Source organism: Trachurus trachurus (genome assembly GCF_905171665.1).
Source record: "Trachurus trachurus genome assembly, chromosome: 9".
In the NCBI taxonomy this organism is placed as follows: domain Eukaryota; kingdom Metazoa; phylum Chordata; class Actinopteri; order Carangiformes; family Carangidae; genus Trachurus; species Trachurus trachurus.
Genome location: NC_139895.1, coordinates 14,109,745 through 14,126,639, shown reverse-complemented (window position 1 = coordinate 14,126,639; position 16,895 = coordinate 14,109,745). Strand labels below are relative to the sequence as shown.

Sequence of the window (16,895 nt, the reverse complement as noted above, 5' to 3'; positions counted from 1 at the left end):
TATTATAATTTTAGATGTTCGATATTAATGACATAACATGTGGATGCCTTGTTTTTAAGGGTCTTAGGGTCATGGACAATGAAAACAAGGCTGGAGATCCTGAAAGCAGAGAGACTCATGGGCTGAAGGTAACAAAATATAACACAGCATTTATTAAGTTTTTATAAAACAAGATATGGTTATAAAACAAATACCAGTAGGTGTTTTGTTACATCTTCATCTGTCAAGCATTACATCACCAGAAGGGGGTGCTAAAGTTGGATGTATACACCTAAAAAAAAACATAAAACCAGCACAAAAACATATCTAAACTGCTTTAATTGATTAAGTTGAGCATGTTTAGGCAGCAGAACAAACTGTTAACATCACCCAACATGTGGTTTAGCAAATAGTTACATCAGCATCATTCTCCACCTGATGATTGTATGTCAAGTCATTACTTTCCATTAAGTTCTGTTATTATTGACCAAATTCTGAGGAAAATATTTGGTTCCTCAGAAGGTAAAAGTTGCAGCATGTTCATTCACTTATAGGGTTATTTAAATGTTTTCGTTGGAAATAACTCCCATGAAAAATGTGACATTCACCAAAGCTGAACTGAAGGCTGAAGAACTGAAACTGAACAGAACAACAATAAAATCCTACAACTCCACAGAACATTTGATTTTGTGTTTTGAAGTTCAACATACAATGTTTACCCAGAGTGTAAGACCAAGTTAAGCTCATGCTACAACAATCAGACTGGGTTCATATGTGTCTTGTGACTGAAGGATGCAGTTTTTGGTGAGAATCTGTGTCTGTGAAACCCCCTCTCAGATTTCAGACCTGTTGAAGGCTCTGGCTGAGAGGAAGCCCCGACCTCCCCACACCACACACATCACTGACCCTGGAAACATCAGGCCCACCCTCTCCGCCTTAAAGGACGCCCGTGGGACCTGTAGATCCAGAGCCGTCCTCCCCGTCAACATCAGCCGGTTGACCAAGCGTCAATATCTGAGGTGGGACCACCTGAGTGAAAGCTCACCTGCTCCAAACCTAAACGCTGCACAGGAGGAACGCCTCCAAACCACCACCACCACCACCACCTTCAGTCCTGTCGCCGTCTTACAGTTGCTAGAACAACCTAAGACGCTGCCCTCAGACTCAGTGGGAGAACGTTTTACAAAGCCAGAGATCCATCCAAACATCCTGGGTGTGGAGGATTGGACCAAACAGCTTTCACTGATGCCACCGACAGTGTTAACGCAAACAGGTCAGTTACTGCTTTGTTAGTATATTCATTAAATCATTTACATATCTCACATTTCACACACACAGGCTGAGACCAACTCATGATGTTAAGGGTTAAGAGGCCGTAATTTGGCCACAGTATCACAGTAAAGACTCATAGATATTCACACCAATTAGAATAATAATAATAATACAATAATTAATGTTATTATTTCATGTTTGATCTCCTCTGGGGCCAGTCAACCAGTGGTTCTTTGAGAACTTGACAGACCTACAGAAGAAGCTGTTTTCAGGGGCCTCAAAGAAACATGGAGTTCATCGCAACTCGTCTGAATCCACCTCCTCTTCACCACCTCCACCTCTTCAAAGGCAGTCAGTGACAGAAAAGATAAAATCAAACTGAAACCAGCAAAGTCAGCTTGTCTTTTTTCCTTTCTTCTTTTTATTGTCCATTTGAAAATGACAAAAAAACAAAAAAACAGAACAGCTTCAGCTTAATGTGTATTAAGAAAACGTAACTTCCTTTTTTATGGCACACAAACATAAATCCTCTAAAATACAGTTGTTGGTCAGGACGATATATTAAACAACAATCAACAATCAACCTTTGTACTTGAACACAAACACAAATTGACATGGTTTGTCACTTGCTGTGGTAATGACGGCTTTGAAAACAAGTGCTGTTGGTGGAAGTGGCTGGAGGTCACTGTGTCCTGTCACCTCGACCACCTGCTGCCTCCGTCATTCATCATTCATCATTCATTCATTCTGCTGTTTTAGGCAGTGAATCAGCTACATCTCTGATAATGAAATAAAAAAGAGGAATAACTTCTTAGTGTGAGTCAAGAGTAGGTTCATCTGCAATAGTTTAAGAAAAAGGAAATTACTTCCAGCTGCAGTTGTTTTGCAGGGCAGACAGTCCTGGTTAATTACAGGTGATGCTGGAGTTTAGTTTAAAAGCTCCTGACGCTTCTCGCTCTTTCGCACGCATTAACACGCTCGACGCAAAATGACTCTGAGCCCCCTCCCACCACCCAGATACGGTGGGTCTATAACAGTGCTTTCATCTCAGAGCTGCAGAGAACAGAGCAGCATCAGGCACCAGGAGAGACGGAGCACCACACAGGTAAGACAAGCTTATTATCATACATTAGAAAACATATATGATGATGTTTTATGTCATAAATCTACATTTAATATTGATATAATTATGATTTTTTTTTATTGTGCTCACATTTCACCTGTTTTTGTTGCATTTCCTATTTTAAATCAATTGCATGTTGCTGGCAAACACAGAAATGTCAACTATGTTTACGTGCTCTGCAGAAATATTCCCGGGTTTGACTTGTGAAGATGATGGTGGAGTCAGCAGCCGATCAGGGTCCAGACTGTGGCTCTGCATGCAACAGGTCCACAGCTCTGGAGGGACGGGGGCCGCCGGTGTTGGTGGACGCCTGGCTGGTCCCCACTTTCTTCGGTCTCATAATGCTGGTCGGCTTGGTCGGGAACTCGCTGGTCATCCATGTGGTCACCAAACACCAGCAGATGAAGACTGTCACCAACTTCTACATCGGTAACAACAACAATGATGGTGATTTGTGAATAACAAAAAAAAGAGGCACATTTTTGCATTTTAAACATTTAAATCACAATAGAAAAGTCGTAAAGTGTTAGTTTTTGAGTTTTTACTTGTTCATATCTCAGCAGCTGCCTATTTTAGTAGTAATCCACTTATTTAAAGTGAATTATGGTGACTCCCTCCCTTGAATACATCTCACATTTGTTGTTCTCTTCCAGTCAACCTGGCTACGACTGATATCCTGTTTCTGGTGTGCTGTGTGCCCTTCACTGCCACTCTGTACCCACTGCCCAGCTGGATCTTTGGAGAGTTCATGTGCCGTTTGGTGAACTACCTTCAGCAGGTTAGAGACACTCTCACAAACAAGTAAATACATCATCAGAGCCACTACCGAGATGTTAATGTTTACCCTGTAATATTATGATACTGTCATGGCATGATGACTAAAATACCATGGTGTAGTACTGCAGGTTTTTTTTAAGGCACTGTAGTATTATGGATATTAACTTTTTTTTATTGTGTGCAGAATAACTAGTACTATATGAGTTATTGCATGTCTTAACACACCAGAATTCGTGTTGTTTTTATAGCTGAAAATCATTGTGTATTATGTTGTAATTAAATATGATATGAAAATAATGTGCCTCAAATAGGTAATATAAAATGTGTGTTAAATACAGACAGATAAAAGCTACTATGTTTTCCAGTGAAACATTTGAGACTAATAAAGAGCACGAATCAAATCATGCTTCACTTCGCATTGTTTTGTTATTAAGTGTTATTACAAAATCTGATTCTAAGAGGCACAAATTATAAAACTAATTTGATAATATTTGTTGTGTTTGTGTTGTGTGTGTGTATGTATGTTTTTAAAGGTGACTGCTCAGGCAACATGTATCACTCTATCAGCCATGAGTGTGGACCGCTGCTATGTGACCGTCTACCCTCTACAGTCGCTGCGACACCGCACCCCCCGCATGGCTCTGGCTGTCTCTGTGTCCATCTGGATAGGTAACACAACTGGATAAACTTGGATTCAAATTTTAAAAAAAGAGAAAACATGACACTTAACACACCCTTCTAGACACATTGGTTATGAGGTTGTGCTAACATGTGCACAAGTTATTGCTTCTGTCAATCACCTCGACTTTGATGTTTATTATTTTGCTGCTTGAGAATTAGTCATATGATGGACATTTTGGCAACAGGATAAAGGAGAGATTCCAGCAGCAGCCGCAGAAATATGGCACAGTGTGACAGACTGACGCTTTTGAATTTTGACTACTACTACTTTTATCTTTTTTATATTTACAGCTAAAATGTGGTATTTCTAATCATTTTCAAATGCTATTTAATTCTGGAAATCATCTCGCGACTCCACTCTCGGTGCCTCGCGAGTCGCGACCCCCACTTTGGGAACCCCTGCATTAGAGGATGTGAAAACCTCCTGTCCTCTGTCCCCTCCAGGCTCCCTGCTGCTGTCGACCCCCGTGGCCGTGTACCAGCGCCTGGAGGCCGGGTACTGGTTCGGCCCCCAGACCTACTGCAGCGAGGTCTTCCCCTCGGCCCGCCTCCAGAAAGCCTTCATCATCTACAGCTTCCTGGCCGTCTACCTGCTGCCCCTGCTCACCATCACTGCCTGTTACGCCTTCATGCTCAAACGCATGGGCCAAGCCAGCGTGAACCCCATCGACAGTAACTACCAAGTAAGAGAAAGATATAGTTAAAAAAAACAACTTGTTTTCATGTATTAAATCCACAGAGGACAGAACATTTTTATTTCTCTGACTCCAGCTTCAGGCTCAGGCCCAGCGAGCGGCAGCGGTGCGGGCGCGAGTCTCCAGGATGGTGGTGGTGATGGTGGCCCTGTTCCTCCTCTGCTGGGGGCCCATCCAGGTCTGCATCCTCCTACAAGCGTTTGGCCTCCGCAGTTACGTCCTCTACAAGGTGATTCATTCTGCAGATCAATGGTTGAAATATAAATAATTATTATTTTATTGACTGTTTAACTTCTAGTTATCTGTATCAGGACTAAATGTACAATTTAATGGAGACAATTAAGCCAATTAGACAATTTCTAACATTGTGTGTGTGTGTGTGTGTGTGTGTGTGTGGCAACCACATACAGTGGCAATGCACAATAAATTGAATTGCACCAGAGTAATTACTGTGTCCCTGAATGCACTGCAACTTAAAACAACAACAACACATGTGCTACAAAACTCAAAACGCAGCAGATGTGCCTTTTGACTTTAAAAGTTAGTTTTTGCAGTGCATGTGTTGTTGTTTTCTGTTGTCCCTGGACAGGTAGACAAAGAATACTTAACAGCAAGTTTATTATCTAAAACAACAGAATGTAAAATGTAAAAAGGTAAATTTGTGTCATAAGATGTCAGGTATGTCAAATAAATCCATTAATATGAACACTACAGAAAACAGCACTGTAAAATTGTCCATCAGTACAGACAGGAGAGCAGTGTAAGAATTAATGAATTCAGAGAGAAGAACAGTTTAAGCTGATTTGTTAAAAGAAGTCCCTTATGTCCACTCCACTGTAAAGAAAGGTAGTCTAGATAGTAGGTCTTTATACAATATGAGAACTTTCTACCCCATTTATAATCAAGCAGAGTTACTACTACTAATGTCGTGAATACTTGCACAGCTGAAGATGTGAGCTTCAAAACAAGCTCGACATTATTTCACAAGTTGCTGCTTGTTTAATTACGGAGGGAATCAGCTTCCATTCATAGTCATCTGGGTTTAGATCTGTGATTTTATAAGAGGCGTTTGAGTTCTGGAGGGAGAACAGGAAAAACAACACTGTGATGCGGAGGCATTAAAGAGGCAATAGAGCGATAAAGTAGGATAAGTTATATGAATGTCACATGACTCACAGTTATGAAACCACAGTGTCCTGAACTGACCGGTGCAGGAGAGGTAGATACAATAGAAAGCACTGCAATTGAATGTAGGTCAGGTTTAAATTAAATTAATTAAGCATTAGGACGGACTGAGGTGAACTGGTGAAATGAACATAAACCTACAGGATCGTGACATTATCTGGGAGAGTCTCTTTGTCTATATCAAGTAACATTAAGGATATAATCTAAAGACAAACTGGGAAAACAACCATGTCTTTTAATGTCTCCTTTTAATTTTTCCTTTAATCTTCTAACAGCTGAAGATTTGGGGTCACTGCATGTCTTACTCCAACTCCTCAGTCAACCCGCTGGTTTACGCCTTCATGGGCAACAACTTCAGAAAGGCCTTCAAACACGCCTTCCCTGCCATGTTTGTGTGGCGCACCAGGGGCAGAGTCAGGGTGGGAAACATGGATGCGGTGGACGGGGGGGAGACGGATCGTCAGGCTCCCAAAGGAGAAGCAGAGATGCACTTTCTTTCATCTGGATCCTAAAGGCCACACTGGGCATTTGGACACTTCATTGTTTATTTATAGTTTGTTCTGGAGGTGAGAGCAGTGTGCTCTAAGCGTTCATCCATATACACACACACACACACACACACACACACACACACACACACACACACACACACACACACACACACACACACACACACACACACACACACACACACACACACACACACACACACAAGCAATCCCTGTCATGTGATCTCCTAAAAAGAGCAAATCAGTCAGAAGCCTCTCGTGACCTTCACGAGCTCCTCAAACACAATTATCTCTGTCACATTTTTCGGGGTTAGCTGGACTGATCGCTGTCAGTTCACTGGACGTCACAATGTTTCAGCTCCTGCTTGTTTTTTTTTTTTTTTTTTTACCGTCTTCAAAGTCTCTCAAAAGAAAATTGTACAGCACAAGAATTACACATGTTCCTGAATGCATCTTTGTTTAGGTTTCTGAGTCAATCTGCTCTGTCTGTTATGTTAGTAGATTGGCTGTTATCTCCTGTCTCTTGTATTTTGGTTATATCATTAAAAAAATATATATATTAGGGGACCATGGTGGAGCATTGTTACAGATACCAGCTCTTCTAGTTACACAGTACTAGATGTGTAAAAGCTTGTGCACACTCACCTTTTACTGTGTTTTTGCAATTTCTTTCAAAATCGTCATATTGTGATTATATGGGCAGATGCAGATGTTGCTATTTTGATTTCAGTGTGAATGGTTATCTTTGCTTGTCATTTTCACTAAAAATATAGAATTTATGATGTGATTTTTGGGATAATGTGAAACAAACAAGTCCCTTTACGTCTTAAGGATATGATGTGTCGGCCAGGGCGTCTCTGCAGCAATACAACATTTATGGTGCTAAACAGTGGAGAACAATATTGTGATATATTTTTACCTTTATCACTTTAGCTTGAGCCCTGTTTTCATTTTGATTACATTGCAGTCAGTTGTGCAGCCCTATTATTCATTAATTCATTAATTCAGGCTCATATTGTGCTCAGGTAAGCTGTACTTGTGAGCAGCCTATATTATATTAACGTACACAGTTGGAGACAGTGTTGTATTTACACACTAGAATATACAAGGGATCTTAAACATAAATCATGGTGTGTGTGTGTGTGTGTTTCTCCACTTCTGTGTTGTTTTATTGAGTTCATGGCTTTGTTCAGTGCATATATGCTCTTACCCAGAAGTCCTTTCTCTTCCTCTTACCTCAAGGTGCAACTTCTATTAGACTTTATACGTTGACCTGTATTTTGATTTCGAAATGTCCCAAATGCTGCAGAGCCCATTTATTTATTGATGACGCATGTTAAAGGTTACAGCCTTTGTAAACCAGCTAAACTATAAGGAAACAAATTCAATTTAGAAATCCCGCCAGAGCTGAATGTTTTATGTAGGAGGATGTCCATGGTACTAAAACTGGTAGGACCAGATATTTGTGACGTTTGTTTTTCTCCCTTGTTCTTAAAGAGACAGATGCCACCCAGGCAACTTTTTTGACTAAATGTTATCGATCGTGGTTTAAAACCAATATTTGCTTTACACCACACTGAGAAACACCATCTGCTGGTGATTTTCTGGCAATCAGTGTCCCTGTTCAGTATGAGTCAGTGAAAGTTGGCTGGGTCTTTGTGTTGCCTTCAGGTGATGTTGGAAAATATTGGAATATCCACAAAGTTGCACAAGAGGCAGCTTCCATACAGGGTTTTTCTTGCTGTAATCATCACTCCTGTTTCTGTTTCTGATCCTGTCATAATGAACTTTCAGTGTAATTGATGGGGACAAAATTCTCACTCCTCATTTTGTGAACAGCAGTCCAGAAATACAGGCTACTATGTGTCCCTGAAAAGGTTCACTTTTCATTTTACATTATGTTTTTCTAATCCCAAATGCTTATTGTTGGTCTATGTTGCAAGGGCTAAGTTATGGCCACAAACAATGAATACTTTTTTCTTTTTATTTATTTATCTGCACACTGTTTTCTTTATTAAATATTTCCCATGGCCCATGAGGGCATCTACATACAGCTTTTTTGGTCCAATCAACAGTTAAAAAACACTGGTACCAAATGTTGAAACTATAACTTGACTGTTGCAGTAGTTGCTGACTGTATTCAAAGAAATATGATGAATATGCTCTCTTTTAAGTAGGCCTATGTATATATATTTTTTATCATTATTTATGTTATGAGACATAATAATGAATATCCTGCCAATTAGCCTATATTATGATGCCTTCATATGTGTTAATAAATGTAAAATTGATGATAAGTAGTTGATAAAATGTTTCAATAAAGAAATTGTTGCCGACTAGTTTTCTATTAATCAACATATTGCTGCAGTTCACATGCACACACATTACATAAATCACATCTTTTTGGTCGAGTTTCCGCGTTTTACGAGCTGGACATGAACGCAACATCGCAGACAACGACGTAATTGGCACCCAGGCCGACCAGTCAGTGCTGGAGGAGAGCGGTGGAAGAGCAACTGCTGAGGCCGAGGAGGAAATCACTCAATCCGCTGAAACAACCAGAGGCGACGCAACATCCACCGGCTGAGCAGCACAGAGCACACAAACCCGTTTCCATCATGGAGCAGAAACAAACCATCAACTTTGGAGCCGGACCTGCTAAACTGCCCCAGTCCGTGAGTGCACACACTTTCCATTCATTTGCACGTGTTTGGCGTTTGTAGTGATACTTGGAAGAAAAAGAAACGCTATCAAAACCGAGCCGAATGTGAACCGAAGCAAAGAGAAATGCAACTTAACAAGAACAGAGATTTTATTTATCTGTGATGATGGAGGCTGTTTTGCAGATGCACGCTTCAGGATCTCACGGGACTCATTCATTCACTTCTCTATAATGAGGTTGATGAGGCGCATTTCTAAAGAAAGAAAGAAAGAAAATCTGCACATGCATGTTCACTGTTCATGTGCTGGCCTGTCTCCCCCCATTAAGACAGACATACAGACCCTGACGGCGTGTGCTAGTGAGGGAGAAATCAGGCTGGTCTGAGATCTGTTATTCAGCAGCTTGGACTGACTGAAAACAGAGCGTTGAGTTGCATCAGCCTCCTTCATTCATGTGGAAACCTGCTCCTTTGTGCTTCACTGTAAGCAGCAGCAGCACAGCCCACCTCTAGATGGCAGGAAAACAGGCCAATGAATCACAGCTCGCACTGAGCAAACTTTAGATAAGATACAACTTGTTGTGTTTGTGTAACTTAAAAGTGCAAACATGGCAACTTGCAACTGCAAACATGGCAACTAACCAGTGGACAAACAAATGTAACGATAAGAAAGACACACAGCATCTATCTATCTATCTATCTATCTATCTATCTATCTATCTATCTATCTATCTATCTATCTATCTATCTATCTATCTATCTATCTATCTATTTATTTTCATTTTATTCAAATTGTATGTGAAATTAAGCACTAAATGTGTTTCTAATTCTTTCTGTCTAATTGTAAAATGAATCAGCACTGATAATAGTAATTGACAATCTAGTTAAATAGGCTACATACATTTGAATGACCTACTATATCACTACACCACCTTACTCATAAAGATTGAGCTCATCAGCTCCTATAGTCTGCTTCTCAGTTTCAGACTTGGCTGATTTCTCATGCGGTTCAGAAATTATTTTTGAAACCTCTTTTAAATAAAGAAAACATAATTCTTGACGGTGTTTCAATTATTGAAATAAAAGTATAATGTGACCTGTTGCAGGTGCTGCTACAAGCACAGAAGGAGTTCCTCAACTACAGTGGCATTGGCATCAGTGTTCTTGGTGAGTAGAGCTACAGACAAGTTGCATTTGAATAATTATAAACCAAAACTGTTGTATTTTATTTTTCATGATAAATACATCCCACCTGGCTAAATTTAATGCAGCCATAATAATACAACAGTCTTAGCAGAGCATTATCAGTATCATCCCCCAGCGCAGATCCCTGCTTCCTCACTCTGTTGAATCTCTGCTATACTAGATGAGTGCCAGTGTTAAATGACTAACATTTAACCAATAGATCATACAAGTGACCATGAGATTAAACTAAAATGTTTCTGATTTTGTTCAAACCAGAAATGAGTCACCGATCGTCAGACTTCAACAATATCCTCAACAAAACAGAGAGTCTCCTGCGAGAGCTGTTGTAAGTGACTTTAGTTGCTCTGTGTCCTTCACACAAACGGGTGATACAAGTCTTGCAGTTCTGTGTCAACATTATCATGTAGCTACATGTCAGGTTTAATGCTTAAGTGGGCTGATGTTATGGGCGGTGTCGACAGGTACCTAGCTGTGTAATACCTATGTAATGTATGAGATTGATCAGAAAGAGTTGAACTTGCTGCAGTCTGTCTAAGAAGACTGTGATTTTACAGTGTGATTGACTTTTCATATTCTATTAATTCTGTTACTTCTTTATTCTCATACATACAACACAAAACTTAGATAATAGAAACATATTTACAAATACAAAACTGATGTTAAAAACAAAATGTACACACCACATTACATTAATTTGATTTTGGGATTTGGGAAATTGCTAATGTGTATAATTCATTTTGATTTCACACATTTCAACTTAACCTCTGACTGTCTAACTATACGGACACAAACTTTAATGACATTACAGTATTATAATATCACAACATAAATACTGAGAAACTGTGTCAGTGGTTGAATGTTTTGCTGTATGTGGTGACATCTGCTCTGTGTGTGGTGTTTAACACAATGACCTGTGTCTTCACAGAAACGTCCCAAGCAACTACAAGGTGATGTTTCTGCAGGGCGGCGGCTCTGGACAGTTCAGCGCCGTTCCTCTCAACCTGATTGGCCTTAAAGAGGACAAATGCGCCGATTACCTGGTGACCGGCACATGGTCGTCAAAAGCAGCGAAAGAGGCGGAGAAATACGGCAAAGTCAACATTGTCCACCCGAAACTGGACAGTTACACCAGTAAGTCTGACTCTTTGTGCATGGTGCGGATCATCTTCACGCTGTGTGTGAATACAGATTGAGATGTGGTACTCTAATAGAAATTAGAAAGAAAATCATCAATAACTGCCACCACCATAATTACATGTATTAGTAGGACAAGTTTTTTGTAACTCATGTCATTTCTTGACACAGGATATTATATATACTTATACTTATATACTTAAAGTTCTACTTAATAGCCATTAAAAAGTGGTTTCAGCTCTTATGAGTTGGCCATTGTCATTCATGCTGCATTAGGACAGTCCCCCTCTAAAATCTGGCAGGCCTCCAAGATGTTACATAACCAACAAAGAGAGCCGACTACCAAAGACTCTGGTATGCGAGCAGCCGTTTCCACATGGTTGTGTCTGATTAGGGTTTTTTTTACTTGGATTCTTGTTCATCCTAATGTATGGAGTTGTGTTTTCCAGGGTTTTGAAATTACATTTAATTGGGAGAGAGAAATTTTCATTCACACAGCTGGTTTAAATTAAAGAGCCTCATTCCCCAACAGATTCAGTCAGAGTGACTGTTCTTGTTTCTCTGTCCTCCCTTTAGGTGCACTCCACCAGTGTGGTTTAGAGAGGACTGAATTTAAAAATAACCAAAGAAACTGGATTGAGGCCGGGGGTGTGAAGTGTATTTGCTAAAGCATTCAGGATGATATGGATATCGCAGCCAAAGTAATGCAAGACTGTGTTGCAGTTTTTAGCAGCATGGCTCTGACAATCACAGTGTTAGTCCACTTCTTTGGTCCATATTGAAAAAAATAAATACCTATTTGATAGATTAAAATTCGGTATCAATATCAGTGATGGCCAGACCAACCGAGCTTAATGTCAATTGCTCATTTGCAAAAGTTAACATACTAACACCCCTCAAATAACTGAAATGATGAACATTGTGAGCATTCATTTTGCTGTTCTGTTGTTGCTTTCTCCAGAAATCCCAGACTCCAGCAGCTGGACCCTGAACCCCTCGGCCTCCTACGTGTACTACTGCTGCAACGAGACAGTGCACGGCGTGGAATACAACTTTGTACCCGAAACAAACGGAGTGATCCTCGTCAGCGACATGTCCTCCAACTTCCTGTCCCGACCCGTGGATGTGTCAAAGGTGAGGACAATAATGCTGAGAAACATATTTTCTCTAAGCTATGCGGGGAATTTGATTTAGCAAGAACAGCTACTGTATGGAAGTCAAAACAAAACCAAATTTGCTAAAGTTATATAAGAAAAAGCAAGGTTTGACATTAAAAAATACAAAATAATAATGCAAAGATTATATTAAATAAGATAAAAACATATTTTCTCTAAGCTATGAATTTGATTTATGTCAAAACAAAACCAAATTTGCTGAAGTACAAGTAAAAGCAAGGTCAGACATAAGGAATACAGAATGATAACATAAAGATTATATAACAAAGAAGAGTGAGAAAAATGAAAACCTGATGGTAGTATTGTTAGCATGCTAAGATGCTAAACCTCCACGTCTCAATATCAAATGGCTGTTCCTGTGATAAACATACTACTAAAATTAGCGTTTTAGTTCCTAAGCAACAGTTTAGCAATGTAATCCCTGTTGATTCTAGTCCTCTTGTGATTCCCTCAAGGCAAACAGAACAGTTTCTTCCCTATGAGTCGATAGGGTAGTTACAACCAGGCCGTATTTGTTTGTATTGTGTGTCCTTTTGTAGTTTGGGCTGATCTTTGCCGGAGCCCAGAAGAACGTGGGCTGTGCCGGGGTAACCGTGGTCATTGTACGTGAGGACTTGTTAGGCCACGCTCTGAAAGAGTGTCCCATTGTCCTGGACTACAAGGTGCAGGCTGAGATGAACTCCCTCTACAACACACCGCCATGTTTCAGGTACAGACTGTCCATCTGTTTTTTAGCAAGAATCTTGGTTGAGCATTATGAATACAGATGTGTTTAGGTTTATAGTATGTTTTAAAGGAGTAACTCAGCAGGAACACACTTATTCACACAGAATTCAATGGGACAATTGTTGAATTTTACATTAGACCATGAAATATTTTAAAACATCATCCTTTAAGTACTTATATTTAACAGACAGATGTGAGAGCAGTATCAGTTATATTTTGATGTGTGAAAGAGAAACACAAACGGACATAACACTGGTTTGTGTCACTTTGATGGTGTGTGACTGTTTCAATCCTGTTGTTGGTCCAGTATCTACATCATGGGTCTGGTGCTGGAGTGGATTAAGAACAATGGCGGCAGCGCTGCGATGGAAACACTCAACAAGCAGAAGTCCTCCATGATTTATGACATCATCAACGGTTCAAATGGTTTCTATGCGTGAGTATCCGATCACCTCTGAGGTGAAAACTTTCTAGAAACGTCAAACACTGAGTCATTAGTGGTAATCCAGGCCAACCATTTAACTCTGAACGTCCCTGACTGAGTGATGGAGTTACACCATCATATATTTATCATATTTCAAATTAAAGTCCCTCTAGAAATCTGTATATTGATCCAGGCATACATTTTTATTGTGGTGATACAAGAGCTCTCCTTCATGAGTTGGCTAAAGGGAAAAATAATATTACAGACCTAAGAAAGTACCAATAGTATGTAATGCAATCACAGCAAACAATTATGTTACCAGACCAAATTAAAGGCCTAGCACTAAGGTATCTCTCTGTCCCCTATTTGAATTATCTTACATTGTATCCACAAAGCCTTTACAACTGCACTGTTATTGACTGATTTCAAATATGGAATTGAAAAATGTATTGCTATTGCTGTGTCCAATATTTACAGGTGTCCTGTAGACCCAAGTTGTCGAAGCCGCATGAATGTGCCATTCCGCGTGGGGAAGAAAGAAGGAGACGAAGCCTTGGAAAAGGAGTTTCTGGCTGGAGCATCCAAACGTGGGATGTTATCGCTGAAAGGACACAGGTTAGTTTGCGCCTCCTCCTTGTTGTTCCATTCATACCTGCTTTGGTAACTAGTTGCCGTTGAAGCCCTCAAATGAAAACACTTTGTCTCCCTCTGCAGGTCAGTTGGGGGAATCCGTGCATCCCTGTACAATGCTGTGACGCTGGAGGACACTGAAGTCCTGGCTGCCTATATGAAAGAGTTCCTCAAAGAGCACCAATAAGAGAGGCCTTAATGTCACACAGTGGCATGTCATTGCTTCAGCACAGTTTAAATAAAAGTTTACCTCTAGTTGAGATCCATGTTGGATCTGGATGGTGCGCCTTTAGACAGCTGTTTTGTAACACTCGTTCATAGTTCCTGATAAGCTCTAACCACTTCTGTTCCCAGTAATGTCTTAATTACCTCTGCGTTTCATAGAATTGCTATTTAAATGGATTTATTGACAAACAATGCTTTGATATACACACTGTAGGTCATTCTTGTTACTTGTTGAAAAAATGTATTTACATTCCAGTAAATCTAACTTGACAATACATGTCACCGTGTCATTTCTCATCTTGTGTGCTGTTTTCCCTCTGGCCTGCCTCAGTTTGTAATTTAAAAAGATTAAAATTGAATTGGTTCCCAAACTTTTTAGGCCGTGCACCCCAGTCTACCTAGCTGACGCACCCCCAATGCCCGACACATTCAAAAAAAAAAGGTAAAGTCTATTCATCAACTGGATTTAGGAACATTTTTTTAATTTGAATTTTTTATTAAAGCGTTTTTAATTCAAGTTTACAATTTACACTGTGAAACCCCTATTTAAAAATAATGTATCAAGTTATTTATTAGTAAAATATAACACCATAGTGTCGCCATTACCTTTTTCATGTCACACACCCCCTAGCAGCAGCTTGCACACCACAGGGGGTGCATGCACCACAGTTTGGGAATCCCTGGAGTCAATTATTTCAAAGTCATAACTCTTCACTAATAAGAGAAAGCAGGGCTAGATGATGAACTCCTATACTTTAGACTATGTACCTAGCCAAGTATTCTTCCAATACAAGTGGATTTAAGTTACCGTATTAAGTTACCTGATCTTAAATTATACCGGTAGTAGGAGTATTCAAAATAATATTTTCGTTGCCCTTTAAAACTATCCAGGCAGGTAACTTCTCCTGGCCCCGCCCACGTTTATAAACGCACTTGGGCCGCGCGCCCACCCATGGAGGCGCCATAATGGCGGCGCAGCACACTATGTGCAGGTGCATGTCACCCATCAGGGTTTGCTCCAAAAATAGATTTTTGTTTAACCGGACTCTGACGAGAAAAAAGATTCCGCCAGAGCAAAGGAAACCAATCATGGCCACTAACGGTCCAAATGCCTCCAGGAAGGTGAAGATGGACCGTAAATTTCCATCAAGACTTTTAGTATCTTCTAGACTGGTTCCTACCGGTCTCTCTCAGCCATGCGACCTGGGCTGAAGAAGTGGATAAGTTCAAGGCCGACTTTCCTCCCTTGTCCCTCTGTGGAGCCAGTGGAAACGCCGAGCAGCAGATAAAAGGCTCCAGCTTCAGTCAACTAGCTTGGCTTCTCCTCAGTGTGTGAGTACCACTTCATCTCTACAGAACGATACTTGCTGTGCGGATGGTAACGTCGTTCATGGTAACGGACTTGCGGTTTGGCTCATGTTGCTAACTTTAGCCGGCGGCTGTCAGCTAGCATTGTCGTGGCCAACTTTATGTAACTGCATTTGTTTAAGTTGGCTCTGGTCTGGTGAACACAGAGTAACTTTAGTAACTTTATTGACAGAGGATGCAAAGGGTGTGGTCCAGTGCGACATAAGTGCTTTGCTTTCTACTGCTAGTTCCTTGCTGCATTAGCCTACTAAGGGCTGTATCCAGTAGTCGAGTTGAGGGGGGATGAGGGGGGATGGCATCCCCCCTGAAATAAAAACGATCAAAATCATCCCCCCTGAAAAAATTCCATCCCTCCCCTTTTTACATTAAATGTTGGACATATAACTTGTAATTATAGGCTGTCAAATCAATTTTAACGGTGTCAATTTCTTTTTATCTATTGATAGTTGATTTCATTAAAAAACATTTGCACAAATCAAGCCTATCCACTTTTCCATGTTGATAAAAGTATTAAAATGATAATTCAAGGGACATTTAGGCTATAATAGATAAAAATGTGCGATTAATTAGCGATTAATCGCGAGTTAAGTATGACATTAATTGGGATTAAATATTTTAATAGATTGACAGCCCTAATTATTTCATCATTAGAGAGTTGAATAAAAGAAATAATAAAATCTGAGGGCACAAATAAACTTGGCTTGATTTGATTTGAGAGGATTAAGAAGTCTTATTCCCCCCCCCCCCGTATTTTTTAAGGTGAAAAAAATAGACCATCCCCCCTGAATTTTTTTTACAACTCGACTACTGGCTGTATCTGACTCTGACCTTTGACCTCCCTGCAGGGGAAGCAACAGAGGGAGGATGTAGGCTTGAGTCAAGTGTATTTGCTTTGTTTTTGTGACTCTTTCCTGCCTTACATGAAAGCCCTCAGTTTGCCATTTTATAATCTAAATTTAAGAGTTCTTGAAAATGACATCCCAAGGTAGCTACGTTCCATGGTGTTTTTTAATGTTATGTGTATAATCCGAGTCTAACTGGATAGAGCATGTATGCATTTTAAAAAAATATATAATTTTATAAATAAATGAGCGATCACTTTAATTAGGGATCTTAAAAAAAGAAG

At 40.1% G+C, this 16,895-nt stretch overlaps 2 protein-coding genes across 2 annotated transcripts; both read left to right on the top strand.

Annotated features, from left to right (window-relative positions):
- Window positions 1-71: 71 nt before the first annotated feature.
- kiss1rb (KISS1 receptor b) lies at window positions 72-6,224 on the top strand (the record flags this gene model as incomplete). Its single annotated transcript, XM_083979881.1, has 10 exons — window positions 72-128; window positions 817-1,252; window positions 1,470-1,602; window positions 2,269-2,356; window positions 2,584-2,803; window positions 3,028-3,152; window positions 3,685-3,820; window positions 4,277-4,515; window positions 4,604-4,756; window positions 5,988-6,224. 10 exons carry the CDS (start codon window positions 72-74, stop codon window positions 6,222-6,224), a joined length of 1,824 nt encoding a protein of 607 aa, XP_083836007.1.
- Window positions 6,225-8,772: 2,548 nt separating this feature from the next.
- psat1 (phosphoserine aminotransferase 1) lies at window positions 8,773-14,603 on the top strand. Its single transcript, XM_083978426.1, has 9 exons — window positions 8,773-8,896; window positions 9,988-10,048; window positions 10,343-10,412; window positions 11,013-11,218; window positions 12,183-12,355; window positions 12,936-13,105; window positions 13,430-13,558; window positions 14,024-14,161; window positions 14,261-14,603. Exons 1-9 carry the CDS (start codon window positions 8,840-8,842, stop codon window positions 14,361-14,363), a joined length of 1,107 nt encoding a protein of 368 aa, XP_083834552.1. The 5' UTR covers window positions 8,773-8,839; the 3' UTR covers window positions 14,364-14,603.
- Window positions 14,604-16,895: the final 2,292 nt, after the last annotated feature.

What these genes read in the sequence shown, in the direction of transcription:
- psat1 (XM_083978426.1), top strand. Translation starts at nt 8,840, where the DNA reads ATGGAGCAGAAACAAACCATCAACTTTGGAGCCGGACCTGCTAAACTG. An exon ending in AACACACCGCCATGTTTCAG is followed by an intron (nt 13,106 to 13,429) that starts GTACAGACTGTC and finishes TTGTTGGTCCAG; the next exon opens with TATCTACATCATGGGTCTGG. An exon ending in GGTTCAAATGGTTTCTATGC is followed by an intron (nt 13,559 to 14,023) that starts GTGAGTATCCGA and finishes CAATATTTACAG; the next exon opens with GTGTCCTGTAGACCCAAGTT.